The 14325-nt window shown below is 34.4% G+C and overlaps 2 protein-coding genes across 3 annotated transcripts; one reads left to right on the top strand and one right to left on the bottom strand.

Annotated features, from left to right (window-relative positions):
- Window positions 1-2794: 2794 nt before the first annotated feature.
- On the top strand, window positions 2795-5225 carry LOC110808428 (cyclin-D5-1-like). The gene is made up of 5 exons (XM_022033923.2): window positions 2795-3284; window positions 3513-3599; window positions 3676-3961; window positions 4080-4216; window positions 4332-5225. Exons 1-5 carry the CDS (start codon window positions 3003-3005, stop codon window positions 4515-4517), a joined length of 978 nt encoding a protein of 325 aa, XP_021889615.1. The 5' UTR covers window positions 2795-3002; the 3' UTR covers window positions 4518-5225.
- Window positions 5226-7050: 1825 nt separating this feature from the next.
- Window positions 7051-13911, bottom strand: LOC110808429 (autoinhibited Ca2+-ATPase 1). 2 transcript variants are annotated; one of them, XM_088221398.1, is made up of 8 exons: window positions 13783-13911; window positions 13406-13679; window positions 11567-11621; window positions 9536-11487; window positions 8908-9066; window positions 8573-8744; window positions 8152-8450; window positions 7051-7631 (listed from the first exon to the last, which is right to left on the bottom strand). In XM_088221398.1, exons 2-8 carry the CDS (start codon window positions 13577-13579, stop codon window positions 7383-7385), a joined length of 3060 nt encoding a protein of 1019 aa, XP_088077524.1. In that variant the 5' UTR covers window positions 13580-13679; window positions 13783-13911; the 3' UTR covers window positions 7051-7382. The 2 variants fall into 2 exon arrangements, with proteins under 2 accessions (XP_088077524.1, XP_088077525.1); XM_088221399.1 differs by lacking the exon at window positions 13783-13911 and having other exon boundaries at window positions 13406-13776.
- Between the last annotated feature and the right edge of the window lie 414 nt (window positions 13912-14325).

Raw genomic sequence — 14325 nt, 5'->3', positions numbered from 1 at the left:
TTTTGAATATTGTGTACATTATTTAATTGCTTCTTTACAATATTTTTGATATACATGTTAAATAATATAAATACCGTCACAACCACAATCATGGAGGTTTTATCAAAAAGAGGACTGGAAAGATATTTCAGAAAGAAGGGAAAAAAGAACGTGCATATATGTATATAACGTGGATATATACTAATCATCTAGGCCAGCTAGCCATGCAACACGGGCACTGCCTAACTCTTAATTCTCTCTTTTCTTTTCTTTCCCAATATAACTCGACGTTTAACCAACCTCTGTCCCGATTTGCCTTTATACCTTTCCTTTTTCTTTTTCTTTTTTTTTCTTCCTTTCGAACTGGGTTCTGCGAAGCAGCTATATATATGTACACACAAATGCACATATATATTATATAGAAAAAATAATCAAAGAAATCCCCGCCCCCCGCCCAAAAGTTGAAAAGAAAAATAAAGCGACATCACGTCAGTTTGACAAATAAAACATGGAGTTTATATTTATGTATATATAGTATAGGGTATATAATGTACTTAAGATGCCCGTGGCAGAGACGTGCTTCAATATCATAGCTCATTCAGTTTGATTAAAGAAAGATGATGGACTTTTTTGAGTTGGGTTGGCTCCATGAGGGCCTGCCTTACAAGGTGCCATGCACAGGCGTGAAAACTAAAATCTCCTTTTTAGACATGTCATGCATGTCTGCAACATATTATTGCAACCTAATTAGGTTGGCCATGCATATGCATCATCAATATATAATTATTTGATATATATATATATATATATATCAACAATTTTTCCCAACTCATGTTATTGACTTTCTCTTTTTTAAAACTTCTTTTTTATTTTGGTACCATGCTCCCGTCAACTTTTTAATTTGAATTATATTATAATCAAATGCATATGTATGCATAAATGATATATTTCATTGATGTACATATATATATTCCATATTCTTTCCGATCTATTTTGAAATAATATTAGAGGCCAAAAAGACTTCGATCGCAAACATAAATGATTCTCCAGGGAAGTAATAAGCAGCTTAATGTATTGTATACAAAAAAATAAAAATAAACACAAATTTTTATTTATCATCATTGTAGATGATATGCACAATTCTTATACATAAAATTTATTATTTATCATCTTTTTATACTATAAACAAAGTTTTTACAAATGAAATTTATCACTTATTAATTTTTTAAATAACAAGTTAATTAAAATTTAAATAAATTATGAATAATAAATTTATTTAACATCCTCTACTACGACGTAGGAGTTTGTAGGGAGATTTATAGTTTCAGGCACATTAAGTAACTAGAAAAAAAAAAATCTATGGGAGGCAATATGGGTATATGTGTGTCTCAGTGTGTGTGTCAGTATATATATATATATACATATATATATGTGTACGTATGTATAGAAAGTGGGCGCAAAAGATTGGGTTGTTGTTGTTGAAAGAGGTAACAAGATTGTCCCTGGATTGTTTACATGAAACAGTGGTGGATTGTTGATATATAAGTATATAATTATACATATGATAGTTGAATTATGTAATGTAACTTTTTTGGAGAAGAAAGAACTCAAACCTGTTTGATCTGCCTGGTCTCCATGTTTGCCTTTTCCCACGCCCACTTTCATCCTATCTACAGTCCCATATGCTTTGTTGCATGCCTAACGAGCAGATTCTTAAAGGACCACACATGCGCTGGTATATATATATATATATATTTATGCATCAGCTGCTTAAAGAACCAAGTAAACACAATTTCTGCTTGATTATTAATTAACGACTTATAAAGAGTAATTAGTAGAATCTCATTTATCTCCCTCCGTCTCTCTCCTTTCACAAACAAATTTTAAATTTTATATTTCCTTAAAAAATTAGTCCAATATGTATATGTAATTTGTCAACAACAAAAGATATCAAGTTAATTATTTTTTATAACTAAGATGTAAAAATTAGTATATGCTCCAAATATAATATTTATATTTTAAATTATTTTAATAATAAATTATAAATAAATCACATATATATAAGATTTTTTGTTCAATTAGTAAAGGGATAATGCTTAATATTTTTCAAAAAAAAGAAATGAGGAAGAATTGTTAATTCTTTGGAAAAGAAAAAATGGGTGAGGCCCAACAAAGTTGGGGTTTAGGGTGTCCAACATCAGCCCGCCCTATCCAATCAAAAACAAGAAAAGTGTCGGCCCATGTATTCTCTCAACCTTAGGATTGTAAGTATATATATATATATGTGTGTGTGCGTGTGCATTAAACATAAAATGAAATACGTTTACATAAAAACATAATATTAAGATTTGAACCCCAAAAAAAAAAAAAAAAAAAAAAAATGAATAAGAAAATTTTTATTTTGTTATTATTTAAAAAAAAAAAGATAATACTAAAGGGAGAAAGTATAAACACAAACGGGATTTGTTTTCTTTTTGATTTCTATCCCCTTAAAAAGGATTAGTTATTATTTTAAACAAAAAAAACTTTCTATTTTATCCTCCAAAAAAAATTATATTTTGACTAAAAAACTAAAATATTTTTTTTAACTAATTTAAATGTATCGAGGCCTAAATTAGAGATTAGTTTAATTGTTTTTAATTAATAAAAAAGAAAATAAGATTATGTAATCTAAAATTATAATTATAAAACGATAATTAACCAGAAAAACCACAATCTACACTGATATGTTGACGTTTTACACGAATACTAACCAAATTAACTAATTATTACCCCTAAACCCTACTAACCCTATTATACCTAAATTTTAGCACCACAACTTCTTCATCATTTTTCTCTCTCCGTCGGACTGCTCTCAGTCGTGGTCGTCAACCATAGTCTCTCTCTTTCTCTCTCCAAATCATGGCTTTATTATTAAGCCACACTTGATTAAATCTTCTTCTCTCATGCTGCTACATAAGTACATATATATATATAGAGAGAGAGAGAGAGAGAGAAGTGAGAAAAAATAGAAAACGATAAAAATGGAAGACGACTACTCTTTTCTTCTCTGTCAAGAAGAAGAATCTTTTTTAGACGAAAAGCCGGCAGCCATCGAAGAAAATGGCTTTACTCGTAACTTAAACAATCACAGTACTCCTGCATTGAACGAACATGTCGGCTGTGACGACAAGGACGTCGATGAAGAGTATATTGAGAAGTTGTTTCGTAAAGAGACGAGTTTTGATTTCAACCGGACTCGGTCTTTGTTTCTTGCTAACTCACTGAAACCTGCAAGATTGGAAGCCATTGCCTGGATTCTCAGAGTCAGTAGTTTTTTTTTTTTTTTTTTTTTTTCTTGTTGGTTTTCTTCCTTGTTTTAGTTTATATTTACAAATTATGATATGGTTTTAATGCAGTTTTTGGCATGTTGTCAAACACAGACTAGTGAAGTCTTTGAATTTCATTTTTAAACAGCTTATTGATTAGAATATTTTCTCTGCCGGCTTTACCTTATATTTTCGGATCTTGATAAGGGTTCATTGCAAACACAGACTAGGGAAGTGTTTGGATTTCATTGTCAAACAGCTTATTTGTCTATGACTTATTTCGATCGGTTCCTTTCAAGGAGGTCGATTAATGTAAGTTCCCTAACAGCTTTTCCTTTTCTTCTTCAAACTGTCTCGAGATTGTATCACGTTGTGCTTCTTTTTATAGATAGAATCATCACAGAAGGTCCGGTTACTATCAGTTACATGTCTCACCTTGGCTGCAAAAATGGAGGAGGTCAAGCTTCCATCAATAGTAGATTTTGATTACGGACTTGATCGTGAAGGGATTAAAAAAATGGAGCTTTTGTTACTGGAAACATTGGAATGGCGAATGCTTTCAGTGACTCCATTTTCCTTTCTCCATTTCTTCATCTCCAAGATGTGTAAAGATTCTTCTTCATTCAGCAGTGTTGTTTCCAGGACCGATCAAATAATCTTAAATATAATGCAAGGTCCAACTTAAGTCTACTGTTTTCTCTATTGCTTTACGCGGTGTTAGGACTAATTTAATTACCTCTCTGGGTCAATCAAAGATAATTTTAGGTTTTTTTTTTTGGTGTGTTTTTATAGAGATAAATCTAATGGAACACAGACCATCTGCAATAGCTGCAGCTGCAGCAATGCTGGCATTGGAGGAGGAGAGACTATCAATAGAAGAACTGGAGAGTAAGATGCATCCCATCTCTTATTCTGGCTTTCTCGACATTGTGAGTTATTTCTTCTTTTCCTATTCAGTTTATCTATTTTACTGGAACATATTCGTCATTACGTTGCTGAATGATTTTCTTTTGGCAAAATTTTCTGTTGGGTTTTCTCAAACAGGAACAAGTGTTTGCATGCTATAATATAATGCAGAGACAAGAAATGGGGATCAATACAGCTGAAGTTTTCTGTAATGATAGTAATGATTCTCCAGTGCCTTCAAGAAATACCTTAAGCAGAAGGAGAACCAGAAGAAGATTGACATTCAACAACAATGTTCTGCAAAATGAAAAGAGACCCACGTAGGGGAAAAAAAAGATTTTTTTCATTAAAATTTTTTTGATGAATAAACAGTGAAAGATAGTAGAAAACGGGAAGAAGCAAAAAGAAGCATATAATACAGAAAAGATTACTATTATTGGATTGGAATTTGGACCCCTAATGCCAACAAAAGAGGCCAGAAAAGAGATCTTCAAAGCTGGTTCATTTTTTTCTATGAGCTTCTGCTCTTTTTGATTCATTTTTCATTATTTCAATTTGTATTTCTTGAGCTTTTGGCTCTTGATTTTAATGTCTTAACTTTTGATGGGATGCTTTTATTTTTTTCTTTCCATGTCTTGGAAAAGGAGTTTTTGGGTTGTATCAGAGTTGGTTGTAGGGCATAAGAAAAAAAAAAAAAAAAGTAAGCAGATGGGGAAATGTTATTGGAATTCTTTGAATTTTTTGAGGGGATTTAAAGACGGGACTCTGTTTCTGTAAGTTTTGGTTGTTGAGGGTTTTGTATGGGGAATCGAAAGGAATTCACATACTGATGGCTATACATTTTTCTTCATTTTCTTTTCTTATAAATATTGTATCCATCTTTTTCTGGTTCCAACTCAGTTGATTTACAATGTCATAATGTTTGTTTAGTGATTCCAATATTTCATAATCACTATGCTGTCATTGTCTGGTATAACAGTGCTGGTCGAATCCTCATGCAAACAACTCGGGTACAATTCAAACTCTAGTATAGTGATGAATAAAATATTCTAACAAATATATGATGTGTTTTTTTTTTTTTTAGTATATACTGACTTCTAGAATTTTTCTTATATTTTGATTATTGTCGATTACTATTTTAGTAATCGATTGTTATAACGTCGATAGTAAATGATAACTAATACGGTATTGTCAAATTTACTAGATGCTAATACATCTAAATAAGACAATAAATTTGTTCACTCAGAAATAACTACATCCCTAATCTAACGATAATAAAAACCCACAAAGATTCCACTGAAATGGGGGATACTATTCCATATTTCATCATGAGAAAGCTGGCATGCATGTAGCTGCTACATATATGTCCGACAAAACTAAAATTTGAAGGAACAAAAAGTGAAATATTAATGGCACTTCATGCCAGTTATATATAATATCTACAGTTTACACATAAATTAACTTGACATAAGATAATCTTTAGTGATTATACGTGTCAAAGACGTACTTAGTACTTCCTGTTAGCATACAGAAACACTCACTACCCGATTGACCTGAACAAAGGTACTTACCATATGGAATCCTACATACTATCTTGGATATTGGCATTACACTAAGGTGGTTTAATTTTCCGGTTTCTTCATATCTGAAGAATCAGATTACAGAGAATATGACAAGAATATTGATATACAGAGTTTTAAGTTATTCCTCAAAAGTCCAACTTAAAATTCGAGTCAGTTCAAAGATTAGCACCTACTCATATGCCAAAATTTCTTATTAGCTATTCTGAAATTCTGGATCATATCAGAAGATGTTTGTGTGTTTCACCAATCACGGTAAATGGTACAAGACATGGGTATAAAAAAAACATAAAAGCAACATTATGGGGAAACTTACACTAACAAGGAAAATTCAAGTGAATTGGAGGGCTTATCAAAAGAATTCACCTAAGCTGGATTTGTGTAGGCTCTGTTTGAAAGATAGCTAAACTTTATGTGTAATTCAAAGGTAAATCCGAATTCATTTGACCTAGAAGATGATAAGGATATTACATCAAGTAATAAAAATTGAGCCTATATAAATTTCATACAGAATTAAAAAAATAAAATAAAAATACATTCCAAATTCTATCGAATATGATAAAATCTAAAATTACTCTACTCCGTATGAAATTCCATATGAACCCAATTTTAGAATTTGATCTGTTTATAGAATTTGTGTTTCTCCTAGTTAAAGTAAATATGAGTTTGTAAATAGATTTTACATAAATTCTAGATCTGTTCTAAAAGCGGTAATTTCATTTCAGTCATCTGCTGCAGAAGCAATCAAATCTATAGCCAATATTAGTGCTAGCTCAGCACTCAAGGAAGTAGCTTCCTTCTTCTTACACAACACCAGGAGCATCTACTATCAATATCATTCAAAACAAAGAAATTCATGCCCAATAAATATATAATACATAAACCACGTGAATGACGCAAAGGCAGGGCCAAGTTATGAGGTAAGACTAGAACTAGTTGTGAGATTACTAGATTCTAACTCAACATTATATGTCATAGTATACTTTGAGCCCCAAGTTATGAGGTATGAAGATATTTGAAATTCCAACTACAAATCATATTTCTAGTAGACTTCAGAGCCAAGTATGAAATAGGCACGAAACTAGTTGTGAGATTGTTCGATTCTAACTAAAAATTACGTTATAGTAGAGTTGTCCAATAGAATAACAAATAGTTACCACTTTGGGATTAACATTCCTAATAATTGAGACATTAGGAAACAAAAGAAGCATCAAAGCAGGAGCACAATGGGTTCATTATATTACCAGGAAAAGAGAAGAAGAAAACAAAAAATGTCATAATTAAACAAAACACTCAATTCCTGAAATCTAGCTGTCAGATTTTTACAAAGTTCAGTTGTTAGATGTAAGTTCTACACCAAGAATGTCAAGTATAAATAAATATGCCTTCAAAAGTTGACAATGTCTATTACCAGTTCAAAAACCTGTCCTAAAGTATTCTACTGTTTCCAACTTTACTTGTGTTGGAAAAAAGAATAATTCATCCCCGATGCTCCTACTGCTATGAATATAACTAAGGACAAAATAAAGAAAAAACCACCACAGGATGGATATAAAAATGTAACAAGCTAGACAACTAACAAAAAATACCCGTTTCTGCATCCTTGAAATCAGTTTGATCCCAAAGGGATTAGCTTTAAAGCAGCTGCAATGGGCATGCCAAGGAATCCAAGGAAAACACTAACCAACCACTGATGCAAAGTCAGCGGAGACGTGTTTGCAAATGTACCAAGAAACTCCACAATTACAATCTGGAAGAAGACAGTACAAGTGAGGACTGCCAAAAACACATAGTTCTTCAATATGCCCTTGAAGACATTTATCTTTTCCATCTCCCTGGAGCTGATCTCATTGAAAACCTAATGAAGAAAATAGCATTTTAGTAAGTAAACAACGAGTTAATTCTTACATGAAGTTAATTTATTTCCATTGAGCTGCCGTTACATAGATGAAGATATCCAATTAACCATGCATGCATATCTCTTTTCTGTGTTGACAACAATATACATCTGAAGCATATTGATGGAAAGGTTATCATCAACTTTAATTTTTTCAGTTTGAGATTATCATCAATTTGAACTTCAAGTTGTGTTACATGCAAGGACATAAGATAGTGATCCACCAAGCTTGTTTAATTAATCATAGAATTCTAAGAAAAATATATATATAACTATTGACTAACATCTCAACTTTGGAGACACCTATTAGGGAGAAATTAATAAAAATAGGTAGCAAACATCTACATCAACATGACAGGAAAATAACTCTTAACTAGTTTTCTGGATGTTTTCCATCGTACCAACCAAGGCTTTTTGGATCCTATACCTGTAGTAAGCATGACCCAAACAGAAATGAAAAAGCGAAAAAAGACACCATTACCTGACAAAAGACAAACGAGTTAAAAATAAGTGTATTCAATATCAAATCAGAATCTGGCCCATCAAGGCGAAAAACTGCCTTTCCTCTTGTTTGGAGATACCATATGATTACAAACTGATACAAAGATTGTCCCAAAATGTTCCTCCACATGACATTAGAGATGAAGTTGCCTTTCCTGCCAACCGGTGATCTCTTCATCAAATCATCACTAGGAGGCTCTGTTGCTAATGCAAGTGCTCCTAGAGTATCCATAATCATGTTAACCCATAAAAGCTGGACAGCGGTAAGGGGAGCATTTCCTGCGAGAGTTGTAACAAAAAGGGAGAAAGTTATCAACATACTCAAAGCAGAAAAAGAAAAGATGAAAGAATTTCATATATCATAAATCAGTATGGAAAGAGACAAGAAAGCATCTACCAACCAGTTAAACAGGCTGAAGAGAAGTTGACTATGAGGGCCACGATATTTACTGTCAGCTGAAATTGAACAAACTTTTGGATATTCACATACACGGAACGTCCCCATTTGGCCACGGTTACAATCGTGGAGAAGTTATCATCCAAAATGATTACATCTGCACTCTCTTTTGCCACCTAAAAATCAAGAACACATTCTTAAGCACATTATTTCAGGATAATGAATTCACAAGCAAATTCAATCGTTCTGACAATGACTAAAAAGCCTCACATCAAGTGATATCAAAAATAAAGGTCATTCATGCAACAACACAAAAATAATATTGCAAGTAAATTACACCTCGGTTCCAGCAATGCCCATGGCAAGCCCAATATCTGCTTCATGAAGTGCTGGAGCATCATTTGTACCATCACCAGTGACAGCAACAACTTCTTCAAAGGTGGTTCTCAGGTGCCTCACCAGAGTATGCTTATCCAATGGTGAAGATCGAGCCATCACCTGCAAATGAATTTATATTAAATATTGTTGTCAGATTAATACAAGGGCGACCTATTTATTGCATCTCCAGACCAAATCCATCTATTTCAAAGTAGAAACTAGTCCACTAAGAAACATCAAACTTATTGTGAAGGAACAAATTTATAAATCATGCAATTATTGTATTTAATGATGAGTTCCGAAGTCTTCAACAGAAATACAAAATGATTTAACAAAATCATGATAACCTTGTAAATAAATTGGGACAAATTAGAGTCTTGATCATTTTTTAGGGAAACTTTTGCTCAATACCGATGATCCTCTGGATGTCTAAGATAGTCCACGTAGTTCTTCGCTTCTAAATCCAGACAAAACAAGGAATGTTCTTGAGATTTTTTTTTTAAATAACAAAAAGGGAAAGAAATATTTTTGGGTTTGCTCCAACTACACCAAAAAAGCAACCAAGTTTTTGCAGTAGAATATAACGTACCTGTATTTTTGGAATAAGTTCATGCAACTCTTTTTCACTTTTCTCCCGAAATTCTGGACCTTCAATTGCTAATCCATTTTCAGTCAATATCCCACATTCCCGGGCAATAGCCTTTGCAGTATTAATGTTATCTCCTGTAACCATTCTAACAGTGATACCAGCTGACCTACAAATTGCAACAGACTCCTTAACACCAGGGCGCACTGGATCTTTGATGCCAACAATACCTATGCAAGTGTATCCTTCAGTAGGAATTGGACCTTCAGCAGAAAATTCAGTTCCAAGGTCCATATAGGCAAGACAAAGAGTTCGTAGAGCTTCACTAGCAAATTGTTCGATTGTTTTTGTTAGATGACTGGCAGATGTATCATCAAGGCGAGCAACCTCACCGGTCTCATTTATGAATTTGTCACATGCAGCTAAAACAATCTCAGAGGCACCCTTGGAGTGCACCCTGAAATATCCATCACGGAGCTCTATGACAACCCCCATTCGCTTCTTTGCAGAGTTGAAAGGCTCAACTTTGACAATTTTTGCTGCTTCTTGCTCTGCTTTGAAGTCCCCACCAAGTGACAACCCAAATTCTAGCAGAGCAGCTTCAGTGGGTGTTCCCAGTAATTCAATTTTGTTGTCTTCTCCAGTAACAACTTCTCCACCAGTATTATTAAATATTGATTGGAGTAGAGTTCTCAAAGCAGATTCAGGAATCTCAGAACTGAATTTGAGAGACTCTTCTGCATCACTTACTTCCTTGATTTTGCCACAAATGCATGCTTTCACAACAGTCATGTGGTTAGTAGTCAGAGTTCCAGTCTTGTCGCTACAGATACTTGTGGCAGACCCCATAGTTTCACAAGCAGCCAGATGGCGGACTAGTGCCTGGTCATTCATCATCTTCTTCATGGCAAAAGCAAGGCTCAATGTCACTGCCAAGGGCAGTCCCTCAGGAACAGCAACCACAACAATTGTAACAGCAACTGCAAAAAATTCTAACAATTCCATTGCATCATCTCCAGACCAGATCCAGTGAGTCCCTTCTTCGAGCTTGCGGCTTACCAGACCTTGAACCAGAACAGCAAATGTGACAACAGCAAAAACTAGGCCTATTTTACCAATGATGGTTGCCACCCCATTCAGCTTGACTTGTAGCGGTGTCTCATCATCTCCTCCTTCACTAAGTGTAGCCATCAGTTTACCCCATTGGGTCCTCATCCCAACAGTAGTCACAAGCATCTTGCATGATCCATCCTGAACTTTTGTCCCAGAAAGGAGAAAAGGGTTTGTTGCATTCACATCAACTGGTTCACTCTCTCCTGTTAAGCTGGATTCATTTATCAAAACAGAAAATCCTGAAACAAAAAGCCCATCAGCCGGTACCTGATCTCCAATAGCAAGATGAACAATATCACCAGGGAGAAGATCATATATTGAGAGCTTCTGCCTAACCTTGTTTCTTGTAACCTGAACTGTAATTTTTTTCTTCTCTTTGTCCAAATCTTTGAACTGCAGAGATTGCTTATAATCACTTGTAGCAGTAACGAACACAACAAGCAAAATGCTTGCAACTATACCAAGCCCATCATGAGCACCTTTTGGCCATCCTTCCATTATTACACCAACAACAAGAGAAACAAAGGCACAAACAGCCAGTATCATGAGAGTCGTATCTTGAAGGGCTTCCCACACAAAAACCCAAAATCCCCTAACTGGGCTTTCAGCGAATTTATTAGCTCCATATATTTCTTTCCTTTTATTCATCCAGTGTTCAGAAGTATCAATTCCACTTGTGATTGATGTGGATAGCTTCTCTGCAATTCCTAGTACCCCACCATGAAGTTTCAACTTCTTCACATCATGGCCTTCAACAATTGATCCTAACTCATCAGGACAAATTTGGAAACCTGCAGCTCTAACTTCTTCAGGCACAGAGTACTCACTGGTCAAATTTAGACCTGTAGCCACATAGCAGGGAGTCAAATCTAAAGCAAGAAATTCCACAATGAGATACTATCCCTATTAACTAATTCTTACCATGGATAAACTGAAGTGCCGCTTGTGAAACCAAAACTGCAACTCTGAATTTCTCCTACAGTTTCGAATGTCAAAACAAGGAAAGAACATCAGGAAATAACAGTAAGAAAATGCCTAACTGGATATTTTTTACTCCTATTCTTCATGGAAATTATAATCCTAATGGATATTTGGAGCAATATTTCATGAAAAGATCACTATACTCAAACAAGAAAATAGTAGGTGGAGTTCCAGAAAGGACCAAATCTCATAGATTCTGGCCAGTGGCGATCCATTACGAGTTTCAGGAGAGCGAATGATTAGCAATAAATCAATCATGATAAACAACCTATACCTCGAACGGCAGAGCACCAACAAGGTCATAATGGTTCTTACTGACAAAATTATACCAAAAGAATCCAGATTCTTGCTCGACTAACTTGAAATTTTCAAACTAGCAATGATTGCAAATACTAGCACGGTACTGTATATAATTAAAACATTATTAGCTCAGCATATACAGATGATGGTGTCATGTCGACTAGTCAGTAGAATTACCCTACAAGGGCCAAATAACAAATCAATTTCATTCAAGCATTTCAACTTCTATTTGAGACTTAATAGAACCCATCTTGCGTTGTACTTTAAGTATTCAGACATAGCCCAATCTTTACATATCACCTGCCAAGCTTGAACAGCATATGCCTCTGGATCTTTGAAAATTCAGGAGTTAATTCTTAGCTTTGCGAATGCAAGGTATTTCAAACATGTCATAGGTTATGCATGCTGTTTGACAGTTTTCCTCAGGAGATTTAGAACTTTGATTCTGAACAAAAAGGTAACAAGATCTCTCTCTTTAGTGTTTTCAGAAGCCTGCCGCAGAAAGAGTGAATTGGAGATTGTGCTCATACTTTTCCGGACGACACTGTCATGCGGATGGGCTAACAAATATTGCCCTTCTTGTCTTGTCTATATTACAGGAGCCTCCTACTGTGTTACAGGCTATGTTGTCAACAAATCTGAGTGGTGTATCTTCACTGAGGTTTTATTAAGTCTTAGGCGTTTCTCTTTTATTACCAAAAAAGATGTCCCTTCCAAAATAAGAAAATAGGAGGTGGAATTCCGGACAGGATTGAATCTCATAGATTCTGCTCAGTTAACTTGATTTGAAGTCCAGAGAAAATTTTTCCTAAAGAAACGTGTAGAAAGAAATGGCACTGAAAGAATATAGTAAGCAATTAATCAATTGTGAAAAACAAATCTATGCCTCAAACACCATAGCACCAATAACGTAACAACTTTATTCTGACAAAACTCCATAAAAATAGGATCCAAACTCCTGTTAAACTAATTTGAAAATGAAAGTAAAAAATGATTTGACTGCCAGAACTACCTAGCACAATTATATATTTCTTAAACAGTATGAGCTCCAGCATAGCATATTCCAATACCTAATTATTGAATCCGAAATTGGGGCCTATATTTGTGTGATGCTTTTCAGCACTAGGAGCCTCTGAATTTAGGAACAAATTCTTACCTCGACGAACCCAAGGAATTCCAATAACGTCCCAAAATAGTAAAATATCTACACAAGCTAGAGAGTTGCAATTTGTACAGGATCCGAAACAGAATCTAACGCGATCTAAATCTTTGACCTGTTGCTCCGATTTCACTCTAATGCAAGTCACGATGACTAAATCTGGTTAACTTAAATCAGATTAACCGTCTGAAATGGAAAATCATTTAACAATAGTCTTAACTTGCGTTTAGACCTTTAAAAAAAAACACATCTTCTAAAGAAGCAACCAAGAAATAGAAGAACTTAATTCACGAAAAAAAAATTGAAAAAAAGAAAGAAACCTGATTGGAGCGACGAATAGCTTCAGCTTCGAAACGTTTCGAGAGATTCGCAGTGAAACGAAACCTCCGTTTACGGTTCTTCACGATCCAACATAGCTTTCTCCATCTCTGTAAAGCTTCCTCCGATGAGTTCTTCGGTTTGACATCCCAGTTCTCGTCCAAGTAACTCTCCATTTGGCTCACCTTCTCTTCCCTCACCGCAACAAAATATCGTTATTATACTAACCAGGAAACGAAAACCATTAACCTTGTTCTCATCCAAAGCAGCAGCAGACTGAAAGATGAGAAGACAAGGAGAAATTCAACATGGAAAACAATAATATAATAATTCAAAAAAACAAAGAAAATATATTCTCTTTTCTTTATTCGAATTCTACCTAACGGCTTTTGTTACAGGGAAGACAGAGAAAATAATGGAATTATTTTATCAACAGTTTCTTTTCTTCTTCCCGGAATTTCAAATGGACGGAGCGGGGGTCAATGGTCTTATTGACAATGACCCAAAGGCTTTCTGTTTTACAGTCTTACTGGGGGTAAATTTTGGTTAAGTTACCGCGTTTCGTGGTAAGTTGGGGTAAACTTTCTATGAACTGTGATTGGCTGAGAAACGTGATTCCGCGTTAACTCGTCCGCAGGGCAGGTGACCAATGATGTCAACCAGAGTGTCCATGTGGTGGTCCCACCGGTTGCTTCACATTTATCTTTTTTTAATATAAATTATAATTAGTTTTTAAATATAAAATAGTTAAAATATAGAAATTAAATTGAAAATAAAACATGGTTGAACTAAACTTAATTTAATAAGATTTTTGTAATTTATAATGTTATAGTATGATTGATCAACTATAATTAACAACACTTGCATGCTGATTATATCAGCAGGAGAACAGTTAAATTAATTCATTTCTGGCTTAAATTAA

Source organism: Carica papaya, chromosome 1 (genome assembly GCF_054855325.1).
Source record: "Carica papaya isolate Zhongbai chromosome 1, ASM5485532v1, whole genome shotgun sequence".
In the NCBI taxonomy this organism is placed as follows: domain Eukaryota; kingdom Viridiplantae; phylum Streptophyta; class Magnoliopsida; order Brassicales; family Caricaceae; genus Carica; species Carica papaya.
This window is presented reverse-complemented; position numbering and strand designations above follow the sequence as displayed.